This window comes from Prunus mume, linkage group LG5, assembly GCF_029339155.1.
Source record: "Prunus mume cultivar Tortuosa linkage group LG5, ASM2933915v1, whole genome shotgun sequence".
Lineage (NCBI taxonomy): Eukaryota > Viridiplantae > Streptophyta > Magnoliopsida > Rosales > Rosaceae > Prunus > Prunus mume.
Genome location: NC_142702.1, coordinates 9,284,983 through 9,311,769, shown reverse-complemented (window position 1 = coordinate 9,311,769; position 26,787 = coordinate 9,284,983). Strand labels below are relative to the sequence as shown.

General features: G+C 35.5%; 2 protein-coding genes across 3 annotated transcripts; both read left to right on the top strand.

Annotated features, from left to right (window-relative positions):
* Nucleotides 1–832: 832 nt before the first annotated feature.
* LOC103331020 (ubiquitin C-terminal hydrolase 13-like) lies at nt 833–17,781 on the top strand. Of its 2 annotated transcripts, none has more exons than XM_008233628.3 (32): nt 833–992; nt 1,109–1,193; nt 1,984–2,128; nt 2,213–2,370; nt 3,687–3,952; nt 4,032–4,250; nt 4,341–4,449; nt 4,540–4,655; nt 4,905–5,003; nt 6,168–6,277; nt 6,837–6,911; nt 8,190–8,268; nt 8,357–8,503; nt 8,618–8,698; nt 8,818–8,937; nt 9,607–9,729; nt 11,205–11,282; nt 11,407–11,495; nt 11,568–11,676; nt 11,816–11,884; nt 12,163–12,273; nt 13,228–13,283; nt 13,376–13,553; nt 13,651–13,752; nt 13,837–13,908; nt 14,041–14,106; nt 15,438–15,503; nt 15,621–15,704; nt 15,932–16,045; nt 16,175–16,249; nt 16,335–16,421; nt 17,329–17,781. In XM_008233628.3, exons 1-32 carry the CDS (start codon nt 963–965, stop codon nt 17,368–17,370), a joined length of 3,360 nt encoding a protein of 1,119 aa, XP_008231850.1. In that variant the 5' UTR covers nt 833–962; the 3' UTR covers nt 17,371–17,781. The 2 variants fall into 2 exon arrangements, with proteins under 2 accessions (XP_008231850.1, XP_008231851.1); XM_008233629.2 differs by having other exon boundaries at nt 838–992; nt 1,112–1,193.
* A 996-nt stretch (nt 17,782–18,777) lies between these two features.
* On the top strand, nt 18,778–20,298 carry LOC103331022 (uncharacterized). Its single transcript, XM_008233630.3, has 2 exons — nt 18,778–19,252; nt 19,655–20,298. Exons 1-2 carry the CDS (start codon nt 18,920–18,922, stop codon nt 20,123–20,125), a joined length of 804 nt encoding a protein of 267 aa, XP_008231852.2. The 5' UTR covers nt 18,778–18,919; the 3' UTR covers nt 20,126–20,298.
* The last annotated feature ends 6,489 nt before the right edge of the window (nt 20,299–26,787 follow it).

The window sequence follows — 26,787 nt, the reverse complement described above, 5'->3', positions numbered from 1 at the left end:
TTTTGTTGATATCTTCACATCATGCACAAAACTAGCCCTTACTACTTTATCCTTTCTCACGAACCGTTCATGACATTGTCACTACTGTTCCTAAGTCATCACACTGCTGCTTCATTGCCTAAGGGCATTTTTTTTTTTTTTTCAGTTTTTCTATGACCTAACTAACCGCACTAAAGAACAATTCTTTGTTATTCATGACCTCCAACATCCAAGTGTTTTAACACATGAAATTTCTAAATTTCTTTATTTATATCCAAATAAGAAAATTGATGTATGTTAATTGAGGAATTGACTTGTATCTGAATTTTGAGTTTATTTCTCTGGTTATGAGGATGGAGATTTTTTTTTTCTACACATACTATCAAGGTACTACAGAGTTCGAACATGAGCCCAAAGGTCTACAAATTAGAATCATTATATGGTGAGGGTGCCATATATGGACCATAGATATAGACCTTCATATTAGCCACATGATTCATCTTAATAGTAACTTCACTTAAGTTCAATGAAATGATCATGTGACTAATATAAAAGTCCACATGAGTAGTCTATATATAGTCCCTCACTATAAAATTTCGCTAACAAGTTAATACAATTTTTTATTGGGCTAGACCCAATTGGCAGTGGCATTTGACACATAGCTCAAGTTTGATTGGAAAAATTGGAATGGGAAAAGTTATAAAATTAAAAATTAAAAGAAAAAAATCAAAAGTAAAGTCTCAATAATTTTGATTTATTGCCTTTCTCGTCTCCGGTCTCCTCCTCTACCATTTTACGAAATCCCGAAACTGTCCCATCTCAAGCTAAAACCAGCAGCAAAGCCCTTTTCTCTAATGTTCTAAATTTTTAATAACTTGCAGGCTCAATATCTCAGTCTCTCTCTCTCTCTCTCTCTCTCTCTCTCTCTCTCAGCAGCTACACAGGTCTCTCGGATTCGTCGATCAGACGGCCTTCCCGCGTCCATGACTCTGATGACTCCTCCGCCGCTAGATGTAACTACTAAACCCGTCAAAATGCGATCTCAAAACGATTTCGTTTAGGTGTACGAATGTTTTCCTAGGGTTTCAATTAGCAGATCGGAGCTCTCATTTTGACCTTGTTTTTGCAGCAGCAGCAGCAGCAACAGCAGGAGGACGATGAGATGCTGGTCCCGCACTCTGAGTTCCCCGATGGTCCTCAGCCCATGGAGGAAGGTTTTTTTTTTTTTTTTTTTTCCCTCTTTCTATTTGTTTATTTATTTAGTTTTTGCTTATACCCAATTTCTCTCTTTCTTCCTTCCTTTCTGTTTGTTTCCCGAGAAACTTCTGAAAATGTTAAGCAGTGAAGTTTTATGTCAAGGTTCCATCTTGTTTGGCTCTAGGCACAGCAGAAGTAGTTTTTGGGCATAGTTGAGGGTTTTTTTATTTGTTTTTTACTTTCCATTTTTAGTTGTGAACTTTTTGTATTGGTTATAAAGCTGCAAATGCTGATAATTATGCATTACAGAGGTGACTGAGAATTTGTGAGTCCTTTTACCGCTTGGCTGCTGAGAAAACTGAGGAATACAGAATAAGAGTAATACAAATTAGCGAATTAATTATAGAAAGTCAGAATTCACTTCCCCTAAGCCAATTAATTATATGGAATGGGCAAAGTTTTACTACTCACATGAAAAAATGAGGATTATAATTTCAAGGAGGAGTAATCAAAAAGTTAGGTTACTATATCATTTTCTTTTATGAATTTCTTAGATGAAAAATGGGCCACTAGTGTACTGGGGTTGTGCTCCTTGGGCAGTTTTTAACCAATTTTTTTTTTTATTATAGAAAGAAACGAATAGAAAAGGCATAACTAGGACTGCTTACCAGATTGGTTTATTTTGCCTTAAGTTGTGTAGTTTCTTGGGTTTATAATACAAAAGTTGAGATATAACACTTAACTGGTTTTTCTTTTCTTCTGCTGTTCTTGACAATCAAACATTTCTTGGTTAACTACTTTTGGCAGCTCAAGCAGAAACTAACAATACAGTGGATGCTCAGTCAGTGGATGATCCATTGTCAGCTAGATTTACGTGGACAATTGAGAGCTTTTCAAGGCTTAATACCAAGAAGCTATATTCTGATATTTTCCTTGTTGGAGGCTACAAATGGTATTTAAATCTCTTTTGAGTTGGTAATTTTGATATAGGTACTTGATTTGTTATGACCGATCATATTTCACATGCACTGTGCAGGCGGATACTAATTTTCCCAAAAGGGAACAATGTGGATCATCTGTCAATGTATCTAGATGTTGCAGATTCGGGAACTTTGCCTTATGGGTGGAGTAGATATGCCCAGTTTAGCTTGTCTATTGTCAATCAACTTCATAGTAAATATTCAATTAGAAAAGGTACTTTCTCTGCCACTGATGTTCCTATTAGAAATAAATTATAATGTTTTAGTAGTTTTATAAAATTGGACTGCAATGCATCTTTTCCTTTAGACATCTTCATATCAAGTCCTAATGGTTGAAGTGCAATGAATGAGGGGATAAAACTGTGGTGCATATGATGTGGTACCTGTATCCATTTTATGCTGTATTTGCTGAACAGTCTGTGGGAGTTATAAACTCTTCAGATGTGCCTCGGTAAATTGTTATGGCATTTCACATATATGTGTAAATTGTGTAAATAGCCGGATTCGTTAGTCTCACATCGTGAGTTTATTCAAGAATACATGTGCATTACTTCAGATTCTCACCAAGTGAACAAAAGGGGCGTGAAAAGAAAGAAAAAATTTAAGACATGCACCTGTTTTGACATGTTCAGCCACACTACTTTCTTTTTTGGAAGAAATTAGAACAAAGAAACTTTCTTTCCAAAGATGAGGCATGGGGAGCTGACCAGAGTCATCATTGTATCATTGAGATGTTGAATAAAATAGCAATTAATGTAGTGTTTGGATCAAACCTGGATCCTTGCCTACCTGTTCTTCCATGACTCTAGTTAGGAAATTAAGGGCAGTTACCTATATATAAAAGATGCAAAACGTAAAGGTATGCTCAGTTAACATGTGAAGAGTAGTTTTCTTGCCTTTTCTGACCAGATCTTGTAAATATGAAACATACATGTTTTGGAGAAAAAAAAGAAAGGAAATAAATAATGTTAGATTTTGTTTAATATGGCAGAATGGGACCAAGATGTGTTGTTATGATGTTGCTTTGATTTGTTTCTTTCAAGATGTGTGTTTGTGTATGTGATCTTTGTTAAGATTATGCATACATTTTATGTTGTGTTTGATATGATATTCCACCTTACTCTTTATTGATTAAATGCCTTTTTGACACTTGTATTGCCACATCTGCATCCAATCTTGTAAGTCCTAGCTAGACAAGGACCAAGAACTTTACGAAGAAGAAAATGACTTGCATTTTTTTGTCATGGAAATTTCTATAATCTGACCCTCTTTTAACTATTTCATTACGTAGAATATTAGATGATTTCAGTATCATAGCTGTTCTCCCAGTGTTACAGGTTTGTTAAGTGATATTAAAAATATCCTTGATTTTTTTGTAACAAGATGGAATATTTCATATTGTTGAATGAGAATCAGTTTTTCATCATGTGGGCCTTAGCCACTGCTTTGTCGTTACCTTTCTGATTGCGTGTGTATTAAAATTTCATATGTAGTTATTTGTATTTACTTCTTTGTGTTGCGTTATTGCAGAAACACAGCACCAGTTTAATGCACGGGAGAGTGACTGGGGTTTCACTTCGTTCATGCCTCTTGGTGAATTATACGATCCTGGTAGAGGTTATATTGTGAATGATACATGCATAGTTGAAGCTGATGTTGCTGTTCGTAGAGTTATTGATTACTGGTCACATGACTCTAAAAAGGAAACTGGTTATGTTGGACTGAAAAACCAAGGAGCTACTTGTTATATGAACTCTCTCCTTCAGACTTTGTACCATATTCCTTATTTTAGAAAGGTTAGCATAATTTCTGTACATAATTTTTCCCAATAACCTTGTGTACAAGGAAGCCCCATATCTCAAATTGTAATTTTAGGCTGTGTATCATATGCCAACAACGGAGAATGATAATCCATCTGGAAGCATCCCTCTGGCCTTGCAAAGCCTATTCTACAAACTTCAGTACAATGATACTAGTGTAGCGACCAAAGAGCTGACAAAGTCATTCGGATGGGATGCATATGATTCATTTATGCAGCATGACGTCCAAGAACTTAATAGGGTTCTTTCTGAAAAGCTTGAAGACAAAATGAAAGTATGGAGTTCTTACTATATCAGACTTCATGCTTTGCACCTTATTTGTCAATTTTGGAGGTTATGGATTGAACTTTGTTTACTGGAACAGGGAACTGTTGTGGAGGGTACAATACAGCAGTTATTTGAAGGGCACCAGATGAACTATATTGAATGCATCAATGTGGACTATAAATCGACGAGAAAAGAATCATTTTATGGTAAGTGATTGAGGTTGATGTAGATTACTGTGCAATTGAACAAAAATACTGTAGGTCTTCTTATGGAAGATTCCATATATTTATTTGTAGATCTTCAACTGGATGTCAAAGGCTGTCGGGATATTTATGCTTCATTCGATAAGTATGTGGAAGTGGAACGCCTTGAGGGTGATAATAAGTATCATGCTGAACAATATGGTTTACAGGTAAATGACATTGAAATTTTCCTGTTGGTTTATCTGTTTCTTTTGGAATGTTGACCAACATTAGTGACTTTACCGGGATCATCATCACCATTCAACCCATGTTTTTTTTGGGTGGCGGGGCTGTTTATTGTAACTGTAATTGTTATATGTCCCACCTAAATTCATTGGAATATCAATGTTTGTTATTTTCTGAAGGCTTGAAGTTGGTTTCTAATAATATTTTGTATTTTTCTTTTATTACCTTTTTAGGATGCTAAGAAGGGTGTCCTATTCATTGATTTTCCACCTGTCCTTCAACTTCAGCTAAAACGTTTTGAGTATGATTTTATGCGGGACACCATGGTAAAGGTGAGTAGTTGATAGATTAATCTGTCTTCACAAAAACCTTTCATACATATTGTGTAACTATGAGTTGGGGAATGCATGCACGAATAAGGAAGCGCATGTGCGCGCACACACACACACACATATAAAATATATCTCAGGGTTTCATATTACACTAGGGTATCTTTGATATTTTATTATAATTGGATATATAAATTTAGGGTTTCTTATTACACTATGGTATCTTTCCTGGACATTAGCATATTGATTGGATAATTTAGAGTTGAGTTCTACTTATTGATACGAAGAATTATGAATGAGGTTATAAATTTTTGTTTGGATTTTTTGAGTTTAGTATCCTCTTCCCTTTTACTTTGGGCAGTTGTGTATTCCAACTACCATCAATGCACATGGCCTTCAAGATCTTGGAATTAAGCCAACTTGATTTCCCTTTATTATAAATACCTTGTATATTTTTCCCTATATTGGGGGAAGTGCTATATCAAATATTTTATTCTTGTGGGCATGCTCAGTCTTTGGAAGTAAACTACTCTTCAAGTCATTCAGTAGGAACCGTAGAGTGCTGTTTCAGCACAAATGAGTTGCAAGGCTCTTGATTTTGTGCTGTTTGTTTGAGGGATCCCAATTTACAATAATGAGCATTTCACCAACTCTAGTTTACCTACCTTGGCGGCAAAAAGCCTTTGCCAACCCCTAGCATGCTGTAGCCACTGCTAGAAAATCTTGCTCATTATAATATTTTCAGGGACATATTAATAAAAAACATTCATAGGTTGGTTGAGGGAACTGTTTGGTTTGAAGAAAGCTATCTAGTTTCTTATAATTGCATATTGCAACTTCCCATTTGTTAGGTCTATTTTAGCTCTTGTAAATAGAAGATTTGTTTAAATAATTAGAACTTTATGCCCTTAATCAAGTTACTTAATGTTTTCAGAAAATCATGTAACCATTGAGCAATATCATTCTGTGAAGATTTTGAAGTCAACTTTAAGATATTGTTTTTCTTTTAAAATTTGATTTTCTTTGCCCATATGAATTAAGACCAACACATTTGATATGTCTCTTATAACGTAATTTCTTAGCTGGTATTTTTTTTGTTTCTCATACTTGTATCATTTATGTTACAATTAATTACTTGGAATCGTATGGTGTGCTGATTGCCAACAGATAAATGATCGCTATGAGTTCCCCTTGCAACTTGATCTTGATAGGGAGAACGGGAAATATCTATCCCCGGATGCTGACAGGAGCGTTCGCAACCTTTACACTCTTCATAGGTATTAGTAATCTAACTTTATTTTTATTTAAGACTGCTATACCTTCTTTTGGTGGAATGTTTTGTTTATATGGTATGTATGTCTAGTTCCCTAGATAGACTGATGTAGATGGTTGCATCATTTCCATGTCTACTTTTGGAGAAAGTGACTGGTTGTACTGCAATCCAATTCTGTGTTAGTTATGCATAAACTAACACATCTTTTTATTTTATTCTATTTGCATTGCTGTTTTTCTTTTATTTTTTATGAGAAACGAAGTTTTGTAAAACATAAATGGGGTACAAACATAATTTATGGATAATTAGGATCACGATGTAACAGGGCTGTATTAATATCTGGACTATCCATGCTTCAAGTGGTTTTACCATGACACCTGCTCCTTGTCTAACCATACTGCAATATAGAATGTTCATGGTTAATGTTTTCTGCGTCAAAATTAGATGTCGGTTATACTATGGCCATTTTTAGTGATTGCTACTGCAACAAGTTCGTATATGCATGGCCATTGCATACTGGCTGTGTATGGAGGTTACTAATGCTTGTTCTTATTTGTTTGCAGTGTTTTGGTGCACAGTGGTGGGGTGCATGGTGGGCACTACTATGCATATATCAGGCCAACCCTTTCTGATCAGTGGTGTGCACATTCTTTCTTTCTGTAGTCACTATGTTTAAATTGTTTGCATCAAGAACTTGTCACATATCTGGTTAATATTTTTCATTAGTTTTTTTTTTTTTTTTTTTTTTTTTTTTTTGCCCTTTTGCCTTTTAAAAGCTTGTAAACAAAATAATGTAAGTTTGTACCTATAGTGCACTTTAAGAACTACCCAGATTAACGTGATATCTACAACATCAACAAAACTGAGTTTTTCCGAAGGATAGCACTATTAATTTTTAATTTTTAATTTTTTTTCAGATTCATTTTTCTAAATGTAGGCCCTTCTTCAATTTACTTGGAGACAAAATGTTAAAGTTCATTGGATCAAATAGTGGGATAATGAACAAAGTTGTTTCGCAAGTAGAAAGGTGAACAAGTTGATGAATAAGTTGAAGGACGAGGAAGGCAATTTAATTGAGAGAGAGAGAGAGAGAGTTGAATTTTCAGGCGGATGGATCGGACTGGTCCCTTAATAGTGATGAGGGAGCTAGCTGTTTGGATTTGAAAGATTGATATTAAGAGGGCAACACTCAATTGTGGTAAATGACAGACCCAATGACCTTATCTCTTTGGTGGACCTGTATATAATAGATAAAGACGGACCGATTGAAAGAGGGATGAGTGAGATAAGGATAAACAGGGAGAGCTTACCAAGTAATGTTTGAGTTTTGCTGCTCTAGATTAATGTAGCATTTTTCTATTTCATTAATTTGAATATGCTAGAGTGCCATATTGTGATGGCTAGTGGCAAGCAAGAGTCTCTTGATCCCTACAGGTCTTCTGCAATGAAGAAAAGTGTAGTGGGGTTGTGGACCAATGAAAATTGTTTTTGGATACAATTGGTTAATGTTGTGCTTGAATGAATTTATGCTTGTTGGACTTCTAGGGAGTCAAAATTACTGCGAAAGAAAGCAATAACTTTGCACCAAAGTGGCACTGACTAGGCTGAGCAACAATAATCTTTAAAGTTGACCCACAAGAATATAAAAAAGAATAGTATGTGAGACGGTTTTGGAAGTATGCTAATTTAGGAATGGAGCTGCTTCAATTTTTTTTTTTTCCTTTCCAAAAATCCATTGTTATCTAGTAGCTGGGAGTGTGTTATGGAATTTTGCTACTGGAAGGGTTGATGTGATATAAAGAAAGTGCTTAACTAGTTTGATTTTACCATTGAGAATCACAAATGAATTATTGCATACCATGCCTTGTCTATTCAATTATGAAGATTTAACGTCCCTTGCAATTTGTTGCTTTCAGGTTTAAATTTGATGATGAACGAGTAACAAAAGAAGATATGAAGAGGGCTCTAGAGGAGCAGTATGGTGGTGAAGAAGAGGTACAATTTTCGGTTATTTATCATGTTTTATTTGTACTTTCTTTGCCTCTACTGATGTTCTCTATGTTTCACTGTTTGCATTTGACAGTTACCACAGACAAATCCTGGGTTCAACAATGCTCCATTTAAATTTACAAAATATTCAAATGCCTACATGCTTGTTTATATACGTGAAATTGACAAGGAGAAGATAATTTGTAATGTGGATGAGAAAGACATTGCGGAACATCTGAGGGTAAGAGGGATTGACAATATTTCTGTCGACTTAGAATTTTATTTATTTTATTTTTACTTTGTCTTGCTGGTAAATCATGCTGTGCTTATGTGTCCTTTGAACACCATATTCCAGATAAGGCTGAAAAAAGAACAGGAAGAAAAGGAACAAAAGAGAAAGGAAAAAGCTGAAGCGCACCTTTATACTATCATAAAGGTTAAAAAATTTACAACCCCTTGTCGATTCTTTTCTGTCCCCCGGTTCTTTTTGTTTGAGATATGTAAACTTTGATTTCTGTAACGTTATTTAATTCAGATTTTGTTATGGGTTTCTAGGTTGCACGAAACGAGGACCTGCTTGAACAGATAGGAAAGAATATCTATTTTGATCTTGTGGATCATGACAAAGTTCATAGTTTCCGTATTCAGAAGCAGATGCCCTTCAACCTCTTTAAGGTACTGCGTTTACCCACTTGAACTTTATTGCATTGAAAATGTTGAAAATCTTCAGGTGTAGGTATACACCGTTTACTCCATACTGTCTTACTAGTTTCTGTACTGAAAGTTATCAATATGGATATACATTTCTTGACTTATCTTAAACTAATTTTATATAAGTTGGCTTTGGCATCGTATTCTTCTTGGGGTAAGAATATAATAGATTTTTCAATAGAAGACAAATTATTATTTTTTGCTGTATTGTCTAAATTCTTTCTGTCTCATAATCCATGCATCTAGAGCTAATTTCATCAATTAGATCATCACAAATTTATTAAGTTCAGCAATCAAAATCGTAAAATTTCTCATCAAGTTGAGAGGCTTTTTGATTCCAGTGCAAGCTAGAGATTATAGTTGGTGAGATGCCTTGAATACTCGTTATCGTAAATCCAGAATGTGAAAATACTTAATAGGATGCACAATGTGATGAACAGTATTGAAGAGGAACAGCAAGACCTATAGCATATAAAGAAGTGGGGTTTCAGTTCCAGTATATGATAATCATAATAATTATGGGATATTCCCAGTTGAGCTTAATTAAATGAAATTGGAGCTATAGCCTATACGTAAAATTGTAGTTGTTGGATCCAAATGATCAGTATCATTCTAATTGAAGTCCACCCTCAGGAAGAGGTTGCCAAAGAGTTTGGTATACCAGTTCAATTTCAACGTTTCTGGCTGTGGGCAAAGCGTCAAAACCATACATACCGGCCAAATCGACCACTGACACCTCTTGAGGAAACACAATCTGTAAGTCCTATAGCTTGTTACCTGTTATGTCACTGATTCTGTTATATGTTCTACGAGTTCGTGGTTCTTATGCTATGTGTAAATGTAATCAAGCGTAATTCCATTCATGGTTCACGAGTAATAAAAAAAACTGGTGTGATCTTGTCCAAAGATGAAGACTGTACATGTATTTGTCTCCACACTGATGTGTTCTATGCAAAATGAGTAAGGAAAGCGTGGATCACCTTTTTTTTACAGTGCCCCTTTTCATTAAGTCTTTGGCGGACCTTGTTGAGGGAGGTTAAGACTGTTTGGGTTATTCCAAAAGGTTGCTATGATCTTATCTGTTCCCATTTTGTCATTTGGGACAGGGGGAAGCGTGCTTCAACCTTATGCGGTTGCTTGGTAGTCTGTATTTTGGAACATTTGGATAGAGCATTACAGGATGATTTTTTATGAGTATGAGGGAGTGGGTGTTGGTGAATTATGGGATGGAGTTAAATTCTGGGCAGCTTTATGGGCTTCTGTCGCTTCAGATTTCAAAGATTATTCTTACTCCACTATATTGAGGGATATGGCTGTTGTGTGATGTGAAGTGTTTGTTTTGCTTCTTGGTTTCTTGGGGTCTTTCTGGTGTAGCAGTCTTTGTGTAGTTTGGCTGTTGTCTTTGTCTTTTTAGTCTGTTTTTCTGTTGTTGCTCTTTTGGCTTGTGGATTTCTTATCCACTTGTGTGTTCCTCTTCTTTTTCTTTCAATAACTTTCATTTCTATTATTAAAAAAAAAAGCGAGTAATAAAAAATTTTTGGTGGTTGTAAATTCATTTAGTTAAATTACAGTTGAAATCTTGATTACTATTAGTGGAGGTACTGATTCCAAGCAGTTTTCTATTTCAGTATACAAAAGGGCATTTTGGAAATTAGTGAAAGTAACAAGGTTAATATTGTCCATGTAAAAATTCATTAAACATGAATACTGCTATCAACAAAAAAGCTATTTTAAAGGCTTTCCAGAGAAAATATAGATTGAAGCTTCTCCCCTATTGACTGGCACCCACAAAAGTTTGTAATTCAGTGGTATATTCTAGTTAGCATTTTCTCGTATAATACTCGTATTATACATGCACTTATGTATTTTTTTTAAATACTTATGCTTTCCATACATGTATGAAAGATTTGTTAAAATACACATTTTTTAAAAATCAAACATACCATACACGTACGTATGTATTCTTCACGTTTAAGACACATGTTTTTTACAAAATTTTCAATAATACAAATAAATTTCACATATTATACACGTATTTTTAACATATTATTGAATAAAAATAATATATATTACAAGTTTTAATTAAATTATATTCATATATTATATAGGGTCTGAACTTTTCATTTGTCTTTTTCAAACATTTTGCCGAATTAATCATGTACGTATTTTATTCGTACTTTTCCCGTTCCATATTTTACGAACTATTTCTCTTCCCTGTATGGTATTTGTAGGTTGGACAGTTGAGGGAAGTTTCCAATAAGTCAAATAATGCAGAGCTAAAGTTGTTTCTTGAAATAGAACTTGGGCCGGTAATGTTACCCTCTAAAGCTCTTTAATTTTTTCCCATCTGAATTGTTGTGTTATTCCTTGACAAACCATAATCATCTTATTTCAATGTTGGTATTCACTGGTTGTTCTATTGCTGATATGCAGGATTTGCTGCCTCTTTCTCCTCCGGAAAAGACCAAAGAAGAGATTCTTCTATTTTTCAAACTCTATGATCCTGTGAAAGAGGAGCTCCGGTATGTTTTCTTCTTTCGTCCATCAAAGTTAGAGCTAAAATTGATTACTTAGGTATTTCTCTTTGAAATCAGGTATGTTGGGAGGCTGTTTGTGAAGGGAAGTGGTAAGCCTGTTGAATTATTCGCAAAACTAAATGAAATGGCTGGTTTCAGTCCTGATGAAAAGATAGAACTTTTTGAGGTAAGTCTTCTGCCATTTGTGTTATAGTATTATAGCTCTGCCACCTGCTTAACCCATTTGTGTTATAGTATTATAGCCATTTGTGTTATAGTATTTTAACTTGACATGCATGCACGCAAACGCTTACTCATGTTTTCAGGAAATAAAGTTTGAACCTAATATCATGTGTGAACACATTGATGAGAAGGCAACCTTTCGTGTTAGTCAGGTATGATTTTCAAAGTCTAATGTTTTCATTTGTAAATTGGTGTGAGCCATACGAAGTTATCCTTTTTCTTTTATTTTTGCTCTTTTTTTTTCCTCTGTTTCTGTGTCTCTCTGACCCCCTACTTTCCCCTTTTTTCTTTAAATGGGTGCGGGGACTGGATTATGTATAATATTATACACGTCTTAAATAAGTACTCATACTATGATTTTAAAATTTGAAATTTCCTATGTTCTTATTCTGTTGTGTAATTTTTTAATTTTTTATTTCTTTTTTTTCAGCTTGAAGATGGGGACATCATTTGCTATCAGAAATCTCCTCAGGCTGGAAGCAGTGAACAATTCCGTTATCCAGATGTTCCTTCATTCCTTGATTATGTTCGTAACCGTCAGGTATATTTTCTTCTTTTTATTTTTAAAGCTCAGAATCTCCCAAAATGTTAATTCAATGTGGGAGTCTCCATATTTTAGTTTACCTGTCTTATGGGTTAATCTTCTATAAGTCTCTGATTCAGAATATAAAAAGCCAGCTAATAAGGAAAACTTTGCAGATCACCGATGACAAGCAATTAAAGTTGGGATAACTTAGTATTTCTCTAAATGAATATTTAGTTTGCATGATTAGGGAAACTGTTGCTCATGTTACTGGGAATGAGTGGCAAAGAGATGGGGAATGTTGGGATTCCCTCCTGAAGTGGTGGATGGTATTTTAACACAATAAATGGAAGCATGGATTAATGAATCACATGTTGCATGTGTTTTAAAGGGGAATGAACCAACATCATGGGATGTACCTAGAAATGTGAAAATGTATTCATTGGCCTTGGGTACAATCTTGTCCCCTCTCTTTTAAACAGCATAAACCCCCTAACCCTTCATTTCTCATCATCCACTAGTTTACACATAAGTGCAAGGGACAGAGTGGGAGCTAGTGAATGGGAAGTAAATCCTCTTGTATACAAGAAAGGGTTCAGAACTTCAGAATAACCACTTTCTTGTAATTTTTGTTTTGTAATCCTTTAGTGCTATCTAGAGATGAACTTCTGGTAGTTCCATTAGGTGTATGGTGGAAGATTTTGCTCCTGCAGCTCAAACACCAAATCTCATAAATAATAGTCTCTTGCTTATTTGTTTACTTGTTGCTTCATATCGTCTGCTTATTTTAATCCCACAAATGTGGAAAGGGTTTGATGTGGGGACTAGTAATTATTTTATGGGCTTTTATTAGGCATCAACCTTCCAACAGGGGGTTGTGGGTCATGAGGGCAGGGGTGGGGTGTTGCAATGGTGCTCTATTGTTTTATTATTTTTGTATTGTGATTTTTTCAATTCCATGACAATTTACAGGTTGTTCGTTTTCGTTCTTTGGACAAACCGAAGGAAGATGAATTCTGTCTTGAGTTGTAAGTTTGTCATATGATGTATTATATTCTTCTGGAAGGGGTGAATCAGTTAAAATGCTTTATTATTGATATTCTTTTCCTGTATCTTATAGGTCAAAGTTCCACACCTATGATGATGTTGTGGAAAGAGTTGCTCAACATCTTGGCTTGGATGATCCAACTAAAATTAGGCTCACATCTCATAATTGTTATTCACAGCAACCTAAACCCCAACCAATCAAGTTTCGAGGAGTAGAACATTTGTCTGACATGCTGGTACACTACAATCAGGTTGTTTATTACAAGATTCTTAACTCTGTTTGAGAAGTGTTTTCTCCCTCTTAACCATGTTCTGACTGTAGAAAAACATTCATTTTTTCTCTTTTAGACTACGGATGTACTGTATTATGAAGTATTGGATATCCCTCTCCCAGAGCTGCAAGGCCTCAAAACTCTGAAAGTTGCTTTTCATCATGCTACCAAGGATGAAGTGAGTACAGATAACGATCAAACCATAAATTATTTTAGTATGTCAAGAATTTTCTCTTACTTGGAAATATTTTTATGTTGACAGGTTGTGGTTCATACTATTAGATTACCAAAACAGAGTAGTGTAGGAGATGTGATTGATGACCTTAAGACAAAGGTAATTCTTTGCAGATTCCGAATTTATATATCTGTTGTACAGTTTGTATAATATTCTCATGGAAGTATTTCAGAGAACTTTACATAGATGAATTATGAAAAGACTTATATTTCCCTTCCTCCATCTGAACAGGTGGAGTTGTCTCACCCTGATGCTGAACTCAGATTGCTAGAAGTTTTCTATCACAAGATCTACAAGGTATTGGATAACGTACATGTAAATGCTTTCTATGAAGAGAATTATGCGTTACGTTCCTTAAATGTCCTAAAGAATAAATTTGTGTTATCTGTCAAGAGGAACCCGCCATCCAGAATCTCTACGTTCTCAATATGTTGAAATTCTTATTATTATTTTATTTTCAAATTCCTGGCAAGTCTGTTACAGTTGAGTATTGATATATATAGTTTATTTTATAAGAGAGAATTGTATTAAATTCTCAACAAATTAAACTGAAAAAGCCTAAATATTCAATTCCACCCAATGACAAAACAGAATACATGTAACTTAAAGTGTCACTGTTCTTGATAATTTATTAATCATTTAATTGTTAAATTGTTAAATTTGTAGCTGAACTATTCTTATTTGTAATATTGCAATTTCAGTAAGAATTCAGTATCAGGGTATGGTTTGTGATAATGTTTGTTGGTTTGCATTGTTTTAGAAGCTCAAACCATTAGGACGTGGACCAAAAATTAGTTATATCCTGACACTTCTGCCCCTATGTTGGCCTCATAAAACTACTAGAGCCCAAAACATGGAATTCAACTTAATATTACAACGTTGCAATTGCAGGGATATGAATTTGGGATCTCCTACCCTGATACTATGTTAAAGTTAGTCAGTTTCACATCTTTCCCAAAATCTTCTGTTATGACGCGAGTCACAATTATTTTATATTCTAAGCGATTTATTATTAAGAATTTTGAAATCTTATTTTGATAATCCCTGTGGTAAAGGCTTGGTGAGAGGTTGAAGTATCAGAATGAATGTTCATATAAGTGCTCAAATAGTTTTGACCCTTGTAAGGGGCTACATGTCATTGTTTGATTACAGGCTTGTTATAAGGTTTTAATTTTGGTCTGAAAGGCTTGTTATAATGTTTAATCATATGTCGTTCATGTTTTCTAGAATGTCAAGTGCTTAAGGCATCATCATGTGTTTTACTACTAAGGAGCTGCCTTTTTGTTTTTTAATATTCTTGTTTAGAGATAGAGTTTGAGAAAGAAAAAAAATGTGGTGTCTCCTTTGGGGAACCATAATATTTGCATGTGGTATGATGCTTTCCTTTTGTTTTATTCTTTCTGTTTTCTTCAGAAGGAAATTAGTAGACGTCCTGTTTGTGTAATACGGAAAACATGAAATTGTGTTATCTCTACCTGTGTTAGGCAGAAACAGGACTTGCTCATTGCTTCTTGCATATTGTGATCGGGGGCCTTGCTGCGGCTGCAGGCCTCTATTTTTGTTTCTTCTATCTGCAACCTTTTAGAATTTTCATTCATTTCTTTCATTCATTAATTGTTTCCATGCAGATTTTCCCACCAAATGAAAAGATTGAGAACATAAATGATCAGTACTGGACATTACGTGCAGAAGAGGTTAGTCTGCACAGCATTGGGGTCATAGTTAATCTATGTTTAGTCTTTTATTTTTAAGAAAAAAGGAAATCTGTCTTTTACACCTTTTCTGCAAAATCTTTATTGTCTCTTGCTCAGATCCCTGAAGAAGAGAAAAACTTTGGGCCACATGATCGCCTGATCCATGTTTATCATTTTATGAAGGACACAGCTCAGAACCAGGTAGGATATTTCTTGTTTTTCTTTTTCTTTCATCTTTCTTTCACTTCTGTCACTTTCTCACATCTTTTTTGCTACAACACTAACACACAGATACGTGAATACATGCATATATAGTCAACAAGTTCTTTTAGTATTTATTGTTATTATTATTTATTAACATCCTTTTGAAAAAAAAAAATTTATCATCATCGTGGTAATCATCTTAATTTTTATTTGTGAATTTGCAGGTTCAGAATTTTGGAGAACCATTTTTCTTGGTCATTCGTGAGGATGAGACATTAGCGGAAGTGAAAGTGCGTGTACAGAAAAAGTTACAAGTCCCAGATGAGGAGTATTCAAAGGTATTCTCTTTATTGAAGAGGACATTATACCAAGGCTGATGCAGTTTCAGACCAGTGGCCATTCGTGAAATACCATAAGATTTGTTTGCTTTGAAGTGTAATATATCCTTTTCTTTTTGTTTGGCTCAGTGGAAATTTGCATTTTTGTCCATGGGTCGTCCTGAGTACCTCCAGGACGATGACATTGTGGCCAGCCGATTTCAGGTCTCTCTCTCTCTCTCTCTCTCTCTCTCTCTCTCTCTCTCATTTATATGGAATGCTTAGTTCTATTCTGAAATTTCATTTTCAGAGAAGGGATGTGTATGGAGCATGGGAACAGTACCTTGGTTTGGAACACACTGATCATGCTCCTAAAAGGTCACATACAACAAATCAGGTATTTCTTGCGAACTTCCTTCACTATATTAGCTTACCAAATTATACTGTTGAGAATCCAGGAGGTAAGCTATTAGGAAAATGAGGTAAATCCAAGATTGCTTGAATTTTGGATTTCTTATTCATTATACCAGTAGACAAGTCCAAGATATTAGGCAAAGTAGGCCAATGATGATGATGATTTATAGACAAGTCCGAGTCAAAAGCTTTAGATGGTTATTCATTACACCATTAGTTTTATTAGGATTTGAACCTATGGATAGATTTTGTTTGTTGAGTTGAGGGAGGAGGAGCAAGTTAAAGAGTGGTGGGAATGGTGGGTTTGGGTTGCTTAGGTTTAATGAATTTGCATTATGCTTGAATGTCAGAAATCTATAAGTGGTCTTATTATTGTCAGTGATAATCTTATGGTTGCTTCCTTCATTCTATTGCTAAATAATGAGCTAATTCTTTGACAGTAGACGTCCTTCAATGTGGTACTTTATCTGTTGAAGTTTAAGACCTTTCATCATGTTTAATATTTTCAAAGTTTTTGTAGGAGTTAAATTGAGTTATTGTCGGGAAGACTAAGTTCCTCTCATTTCCATGTTTAAGACATGACCATTGTATGAGGTGTATTCCCTACATGTAATGTAGAATTACCAACCTCTATTTTTCACACCGTTGTTACGGCTGTGGTGACCACTACAACCACTGTGGCACCTGATCGCTGCCACCTTCACAATGCCCAATTGGTCTGATACACAGCCTCTGCCAATCATGTATCCGCTTGGTTTTTTGCTAACTAGCCAAATAGAAAAATTACAGTGACAGTAGTGGCAATTTTAAAGTCGCAAATTGCTATTGTGCAATAGAAATTTATTATAAGTATTTGTCAATCCTCTGCTTACTCTGTTTGAACCATGCAGAATCGTCACACATTTGAGAAGCCAGTGAAAATCTACAACTAAAACTACTGCAATGACTTTGTCAGCTCATTTCACAGATTCAACCTCCTATACATATGCAGAATCTTGTGAAGAGCCCGAGATGCACAAAGGAAGCTTTGTTACAGTTTGCCATAGTTATTGACCTTACTGCGCATAAAATTCTTTAGTAGAGTGACAGGGCAATTTTTAGCCTGAACTTTTGTATCCTCGATGGTTCGGACACTTCTCCCTTTCAGGCACCTGTCGTTGAGGTGTGAGGTAGGAGGCATCTCATTTTGAATCCATGTAATTCCGTATATAAGATTTTGGGGTGAGCAATGTATAGAGGGTATAGGTGCAGGTTTAAATGCAGTTTCTTGTCCAGTTATATTGTGTTGATCTTTTTGAATCCTTGATGGAAAAAGCTCTGTATAATATTGGATCGTTGGCTTCCCTGGTGTTTTATTTGTTTCTGTATGTTTGGAGTGCAATGGTAGGCTGCTGTTGCTGTGACCTGTGGAGGTTGGAATGACACTATTATTTTGCCAATATGAAACTAGTTAGCTGCCGTTACATTTGGCACAACCAGTCTTACCAGTTTTTATTCATCCTACGTGAGTTTTCGAGTTTTTTTGTGTCCGATTCGTATGGGTTTCTCTATTGGGTTTGTGGGCTTTGTTTGGGCTTATAGTTAATTGTGGTGATGTTGACTACTAGTTTTATTTTTAACATGTTAGTTTGTTGCCCTCTTGGAATTGTTATTTTAGATGCCATGTTGATGTCTTTGATTAGTTTACGTTTGATTTTTTTTTTTTTAAATGGTCGGAGTGAATTCAATTGGGAAAATTCTATATGCACCCATGAATCTAACTAGTGCACCAAATTTGGTACAACAGCCTTGTCTACACATTTAAAATACAATTGGCTACTCATTTGTTACAACAGACACAACCTTGTATCTCACAAAATACCTTGAAAATAATTCTAAAATTTTTATGAATTTAAATACTGAAATGATTTTCTCAAGGGAAAACTCGATACCAGGAAATTATAAATTGTTTTGCCTTTGATTTTGGTAAGAGGAATTGAGCAAGTTTCAAACGAACAATTTTTTCTTATACAAGTGGTATTGAGGGGAGTGGGGAGTTCGAACTGAGGATTTTGGGATGCAAGAGTAAATGCTCTTAACTATTTAGTACAATGAGCAATTTTAATGGTTCAAACCAAACCTCTTAAACATAATTTCCTTTTTCACCAAAAAGAAATTAAAAGAAGAGGACCACACGAAAGAAGAGGAGGTAGGCACTTGAACCAAGACCTTTGGTGGCTTGTCTGGTAGCCATTCAAATTTGATGCATGGCAGAAAAACTGGTGGCCTGGAAAGCAGTCTTTTCATTCGTTGATTTTGGTTGTGGTGGTCGTTTAACAAGCGTTTAGCCACCCATCTCCACTAGAACCAACAACAAACACTAGATTCAACAAGAGAGCTACAAAATTTTGTAAGCCAAAACCACCCAAGAACTAATTACTTTTTTACTCTTCTAGTCCTGGATTAAAATCAGACTTAGAATGTTATTAGACCCTTTTCATAATGTTGTTGACATTAATTTTCCCACCACCTCCTTCGATTTTCATGGCAGCAATGTCAGTGATTAGCTTCACATCATTAGCCAATGCTGGGTTCTCAGAGCTGGGAGGAAAGCACATGCAATATTCCAAGTTCTGGAATTTCAATTGTTCTCAGAAATCAGCAGAAAAAAAGCAGCAAATTCCACAACTATCTGGTAGAACAGGCATGCTGATTTTGTATGCTCCTGCGTTTCTAGCCGCTCTCTCATGCTTGCTGTGTTTTCCTCATCACAGTACCAGGCATCTGTTGCTCTCCTCAGCTCTAACCCTTCATTTTCTTAAAAGGCTTCTTGAGGTACTAATTTAATTTAATTTAATTCCCTCCCCTCATTACAATTTCTTGAGTATTTGTTTAATATTCTTAAAGTCATTTTAAATACATGCATGTATGCATGGGATGGGAAGTTCTAATTTTATAATCTTCTTTATAATTTGTCTGGAATTATAAATTGGGGTTGGGGTGCATCAAACCAAATGCCTATACTTTTCTTAGGGTGTTCATATTTGAACCCCAATTTCTTCACTTCTTCTTCCCCCTATTTATTTATTTATTTATTTATTTATTAATATATATGGTACAACCCAACTTTCTTTTCTTGATCAAATTAAGTTCCATTAGCAATCACAATAAACATTTCAAATATTAAATTAATCAAATTATAATTCTTCACAATATGGTTTCTACCTTGTTTTCTAGGTTCAGTTTGTGCACAGCTACAGTGGAGGAATGAGTATTGACACTGCAATCCCTATCTCTCTCAGTTACTTCTTGTCAACAGCAACCATGATTTATGGTCAAAACCTAACCCAAGGGCTTCCAGAGCCCCTAATTGATTTGAAGGAGACTGGGATTCTCTTGTTTCTGATAGGAATTTCTGGCAACTTCTATCATCACTACATTCTTTCAAAAATGAGGTCAAAGGGTGACAAGGAGTATAAGATTCCAAAGGGTGGTTTGTTTGAACTTGTGATATGCCCCCACTATTTCTTTGAGATCATGGGATTTGTTGGGGTTTCTTGCATTTCTCAGACTCTCTATGCATTCTCCTTCGCCATGGGAACCGCACTCTACTTGACGGGAAGGAGCTGCGCCACCAGGAAATGGTATCTTTCCAAGTTTAAAGAGTTTCCCCAAACTGTCAAGGCTCTCATTCCATATGTTTTGTAGATGTCTTGGATTGGAAGTGTGTTGTTAGAAGAAATTTTAGAGTTCATGTCATTTTTAAAGTATGAATAATGTTTGAAACTTTAGGTTAATTGTATGAAGGTAGGAGTTTACAAGGGTACTTTACAAGGAAATGATACAATAATTATTTAGGAGAATATCTCCTAATTATACAAGGATGTGTTAACTATATGAAACAAAGAAGTAAATCACTTAATTAACTTAGGAAATAAATCTCCTTGATTTAGGTTAACTCACATCAACACTCCTCCTCAAGTTGGAGCATACACGTCACCAAGACCCAACTTTGGTAAGTGAGTCATAAAACACTCGTCCACAGACAACTTTTGTCAAGGCATCTGCTAACTAATCTTCTGGTTTTACAAATGGTAGTCAGATGATCTTGTTCTCAATTTTTTCTTTGATGAAATGTCTATCCACCTCAACATGTTTTGTTCGATCATGTTGAACTGGATTATGAGCAATATCATTCGCTAACTTGTTATCACAATGTAACTGCATGGGCTTCTCTAGTTTAAAACCCAATTATGTCAAGAGTCCTTTGATCCTCAATAATTCACAAACTCCTTGAGCCATATCTCGATACTTTGCTTCTGTGCTAGACCGAGCAACCACATTTTATTTTTTACTCCACCAAGTGACTAGGTTTCCTCCAACAAAAGTAAAGTAACCCGATGTAGAACGTCTATCTGTAATGGAACTAGCCCAATCAACATCTATATATATCCCACAACTTCAAGATTTCCATTCTTTGAGAACATTGATCCCCTTCTAGAGGCTGACTTTAAGTATTTTAAGATCCGATCAACCGCATTCCTATGAGAAATACTATGTGAATTCATATACTGACTAACCACACTCACAACATATGCAATATTTGGTCTTGTGTGTGCCAAGCAAACGGTATATGTCTTCACACAACTTATGATTCATCTCAATGGGTATGCCAACAAGCTTACATCCTAGCATTCCTATTTTAGTGAATAGATCCATCACATACTTCCTTTGAGATAGAAAAATATCATCTTTTGACCTTACTACTTCAATTCCAAGGAAGTATTTCTGAGCACCTAAATCCTTCATTTCAAATTTCTGAGACAAATACTTTTGTAGCTTCTCTTGCTCTCCCGCGTCATTCCCAATTACGACCATGTCATCCACATAAATAATTAATGCAGTGATTTTCCCTCCATCAAGCTTCAAGAACAGGGTGTGGCCTGAATTACTTTGAGTGTATACAAAATTCTTCATGGACTTAGTAAATCTTCCAAACCATGCCCTAGGAGATTGTTTTAACCCATATAATGACTTTCTGAGCTTGCAAACTTAATTCTTCTTGTCGTGAGCTAAATTACATCTTGATGGTAAATCCATGTATACCTCTTCTTCCAAGTCTCCATGTAAGAAGGCATTTTTAACATCGAATTGATTTAGTGTCCGATCTAGATTTGCTGCTACAGATAGTAGGACTCTGATAGTGTTGATCTTGGTTATTGGGGCAAAGATCTCCTGGTAATCCACCCTATACCTTTGTGTATACCCCTCGCCACCAATCTAGCTTTATATCTTTCAATGGATCCATCTACTTTGAGTTTCACAGTATAGATCCACCTACATCCCATCATCTTCTTTCCATGAGATAAATGCACGAGCTCCTATGTGGCATTCTTCTAGAGAGTTCGCATTTCTTCATTCATGGCTTCTTTCCATTTTGAGTCCTCTATTACTTCATTCACACTATTTGGGACTGATATATTGGCTAATTGCTTCACAAAGTGTACATGTGACTATGATAATATGCTTATAGATATATAATTATTGATGGGGTGTTTTCCTTTGGCTTTAAGATCTGCTTCGTACTGTACTCAAGGTTTACAACAATTCTTCCTTTCTGGAAGTTGGTATATAGGGGTATCTGTATCTTCTATGCTTTCTGAAATTAAATCATCATGATATATTTCATTAGTCTTATCAGTTTCAAGGGGAGATGTTACTTGAATGACATCCTCAGCAGGCAATTGGTGTGGTACTATAGCTGAAGATGGGTTCGAAGCGTGCAAAATCTCATAAAACATGTCAACTTCCTCCTCTTGATTTTGGCAGAGTGGACGTTACCGGTCATTTGGCACTAGCGACAAGTCATTTTGAAGCAGAGGAGTAGGATGTGCAAATCCAAGTGACGGCGATTGGTCTCGTAGGGAGGGTGACCAGTCATTTTGAGTCAAATTCTCATCCTGTGTACAAAAAAGGGAAAGCGACCGGTCGTGTGAAAGAAGCGACCGATCGCTTAGACTCTGAGACGCGTCCACTTTGAAAAAATCCAGAAATTATGAGGTGTTTGGTTTGAGATTCTCCTCTTGTGCTTTTGAAAAGTATATGTCATGTTCCTAGAACACTACATCCATGGAGTTATATACCTTCTAACTTGGAGGGTGATAACATCGGAAACCTTTCAAATAAGGGGCATAGCCAATGAAAACACACTTTTTTGCACGATGATCCAATTTGTTTCGTTGGTGATCATGTAAGTGTATGAATACAACACAACTGAAAATCTGTGATTCAAGGTTTGGGGTAGGAGGTATATGGAGTTAGCGGTGAAGTGTTTGAAGAGGAGTTTGGAAATTCAAGATTCTTGAGGGAATCCTATTGATAAGGTAAGCTACAGAGAGTACGACCTCACCCCAAAAAGATCGAGGCATGTTGACACCAAATAGAGAGGTACAAACGACTTCCAGTAAATGCCGGTTCTTTCTCTCAGCCACCCCATTTTGTTGATGAGTATATGGACACGAGCGTTGATGTATGCCATAATCTTGTAAAAATTTGTTGAGATCATGATTAAGAAATTCTCCGCCATTGTTGGGCATGAAACTGAGTCGCCACCATTTTATGGAACTGTTGAAACGTTAAACTAACTTCCCCTTTGATTTTGAGAAAGGAAACCCAGGTTATTAGGGTGCAGTCATCAATGAAAGTGACAAACCATCGAGTTCAGTTGAAAGTAGGGATTTGTTCAGGCCCTTAAACATCAGAATGAATAAGGAAGAGGAGAAGCAAACTTTTATTTGTACTTAATGGGAACAAAACACAATGGCTCTTAACCAATTCACACATATCACACGGGAAGCTGGAAACATCAAAATTGAAAAACAATGGAAACAACTTCTTCAAATAACCAAACGAGGCATGCCCAAGACGTTTATGCCATAACTAAACTTTGTCTCTCTACCTCTCAGAACTAGCTCCACTTGTTGTAAAAGCTTGACCAACCTTGGTCTCATTATCCGGTGCCTAGTCCAAGTAGTGGAGTTTGTCCCGCCTAGTACCATAACAAATCGTCTTTCAAGTGAGGATGTCTTGAAAAACACAATAATTCTACCAAAATGTTACAGTACACCCTAAAGTAGTAGTAAGTTGTGCAACAAACAACAAGTTATGGTCCAAGGATGGAACAACCAATACAAAATCAAGATTGATGAAGTTAGAGAGAGATAAAGAGCCCAACCCAACCACAGGGGAAGGGATACCATTAGCATTAGACACCACCAAATACGTGGATGGTTTGTGAGTAATAAGTTGGCCGTGATCAATAGTCATGTGATTCGTAGCACCCGAGTCAATAATCCATATGTGTTTTGGAGATGACGTATGGAAAGCAGAACCTTTGGTGGTGGCTATAGAAGCATGAGCCCGTGTAGCCTATTTAGTAGGATTGACAGCATGCTTCTGTGAGTCTGCAAGGAGGGAGAGAATCGTAGGTGGGTTTGACATCGCAGTGGAAGGAAGATTTGATATGAGTGTATGTTTGTGGTTAAGGAGTTGATTTGAGAATTTGAGGAATTTTAATTTAAGAAATTTGATTTAGGAATTTGATTTGAGGGGTATGCGTTTAAGGAGTTTGATAAGAGGATTTGAGGGAAGGAATTTGATTTAAGGTTTAGGTTTGAATTTGAGGATATGATTTGAGAGCTTAGAGACCACCTAGGATTGGCCGCTCTGATACCATACTAAATTATGAATATGGTTTGAATACTTTAGGTTAATTGTATTCTTCTCCATAAGAAGGTATATATAGGAGTTTACAATGGTGCTCTATAAGGAAATAGATTCAGTAATTAATTAGGAGAATAGTTATACAAGGATGTATCAACTATATGAAACAAGGCAGTAAATCACCTAATTAACTTAAGAAATAAATCTCCTCGATTTAGTAGGTTAACTCACGTCAATAGTTATTAGAGGTGTTCATATATGTTGTAACTTGTATCTAAGTTATTTCATATTTACACTTACATCTCATCTTTTTATGCAAATATAGATTGTCTGCAGTATTTGGCAATTACTAATTTGTAAGAATTACTTCAATTGAGCTTAAAGGCTCAGTTAAAGGTCTAGGACACTTCATTCCTTTCCTTCCTTGGTTACCCTTTACATTAAAGGTGTATTGTAATGAAAGGAAAAAGTTAACTGAGCCTTGCACCTGAGTTCAGTCCCTTTCCCTGTACATAGCTTAGAATATCATCTTGTTCGTGATGGACTTACAGTTGAAGTGGTTAAGAGCAGTTACCCTTGTAAATATAGTTCTGTGTTTGAAACTCTCCTTCACCACTATCATTTATACGAAATAAAAAAAAAGTCACCTTGTAAAAATAAATAAAAAAAAGTTAATTGGCTACTTAATTATCATTTTAAGTTGAAAAAAATACGACAAAAGATAGGATAACATTTTGTAATTTTTTTTTTCTTTCATTATATAAATTTCAGAATAGTTAGTAAGACTCATGTCATGTGGATGATAGTGGACCTCAAAAATGATAAAATAATCTCCAACAAGTGTTAATTACATTTTGCATCCTGAAGTATGCACCAAATTTCATAATACACCCTAGTATATAAAATGTTACAATGCTATCTTAAAGTTTGTAATTAATTTCAAATATGGCAAGACTGTAAACTCATTCGTTCATTTTACGGGTTTTGATGAAGCATTGCACGAGGGCACAATTTGTAGCTGTATAGCAAATAAGGCAAAACGACACTTGTAGTCCCTGTGATTTCCAACTTTTACCACTAAAGTCCCTGTGGTTTCAATTTCGTCACTTTTGCCATTGTGGTTTAAGATTCCAAGCAATTTGAGGACACTTCTCAATTTCCGTCAGATTCCTTGTAGTTCTATTAGGGCCTGAGCACGTGCCCTTCACATGGAGGGGCATTATGGTCAAATCAAGCCATGTTATAAACCTAAAATACTGGCTTAGCCTTACCCATTCGAATTGGGCGATTTCAGAATAGTTAAAAAGACTCATGTCATGTGGGTAATAGTGGATAGGCCTGGGCACAATTCGGGTCGGGTCAAATTTTGGCCGACCCGCAGCCAAATCAAGAAAGCTCGGCTCTCGGGTCGGGTCCGATCTTGGGTGAAACCAGAAAATGGGCCAAACCAAAAATGGGCTCGATTCTCGAGTCGGTTCAGTGTTCTGATCGGTTTGGGCTTGAGCCTATTTTAACCATTTTCAAAAGCCCAAATCTTATTTATTTTCAGCAAAAAAAAGCTCAAATCATATTTTTTTAGCAAAACAAAGCCCAAATCATATTTACTTTCAGCCAAAACCCTTTTTTTGTTGCCAAATTGCCAAAATCTATTAAATTCTTATGAACAAGCCCAAAACACTTTTTACTTCTCTTTCAAAACCTGAAATTATGTAAATTCAACCTATAAAAATCCATCATTCCAATCCAAGTTTCTAAACTAAATAAATCTCACAAACACACATTCAACCAACAAACCAGGGAAAGGAAATATAATCTCTTACAAACCATTACAAAAAATAATACACAAACCAAATTAAACTTATGAAATTAAAGATTACAACCCATCACAAAAATACACATAAAGATAATATCCTTGCAAAAAAATCAGCTTCATCCATTCTTCCAAAAGCCTTAACAAAGCAACATACACAACACTTAAAAGCATTAACACAAAGTTTCACAATCAACAAATCATAATTAAAATAAGATGCAAGAAAAATACCTTCCAACATATCTTAATCACACTAAGAAGGGAGAGTCTTTTTCAAATTTTTCGTGGATGTTTTACTCTCCATTTCTACAAAATATAATAAAATAAATCAAACCAATTTGAGTTAGAACACATAAAAATAAGAAAATAATCGGATTCAAATATACTTATAGAAATGAAAATATTACCCATTTCAATTGATTCATAGAACTCTATCTCCTCAATGCTTGGCACATATTGCATTGAAGATATATCTTCGGACCTTATCCAATTTTGAGAGCAAATCAAAGCCTCAACCATCCTAGGAGACAATAAGCTTCGAAACGAGTCAATCACTCTCCCACTTGTGCTAAAACAAGACTCCGAAGCTATTGTGGAAGTAGGGATTGCAAACACATCCTTTGCAATTGATGCCAAAGTAGGATACTTGAGCCCATTTATTCTCCACCACCCTAGTATATCAAACTCCTCATCAATGGATTCAAGTGGATCCAACAAGTACTTATCCACTTCATGTGTTATAACCACATTCTCACTCTCTTGTTGAATTTTTTTCCACTTTTTCATCATGGTTTTTTGTTTACGACCTCCAAAAACCAAAGAAGAGTCGATTTCATTG

Excerpts from the sequence above, each read along its gene's own strand:
- LOC103331020 (XM_008233628.3), top strand. The coding sequence starts at position 963 with ATGACTCTGATGACTCCTCCGCCGCTAGAT. Across the intron at positions 8,269-8,356 it reads AGTATGGTGGTGAAGAAGAG|TTACCACAGACAAATCCTGG; the intron begins GTACAATTTTCG and ends TGCATTTGACAG. Across the intron at positions 8,938-9,606 it reads TGCCCTTCAACCTCTTTAAG|GAAGAGGTTGCCAAAGAGTT; the intron begins GTACTGCGTTTA and ends GTCCACCCTCAG.
- LOC103331022 (XM_008233630.3), top strand. The coding sequence starts at position 18,920 with ATGTTGTTGACATTAATTTTCCCACCACCTCCTTCGATTTTCATGGCA. Across the intron at positions 19,253-19,654 it reads TTCTTAAAAGGCTTCTTGAG|GTTCAGTTTGTGCACAGCTA; the intron begins GTACTAATTTAA and ends CTTGTTTTCTAG.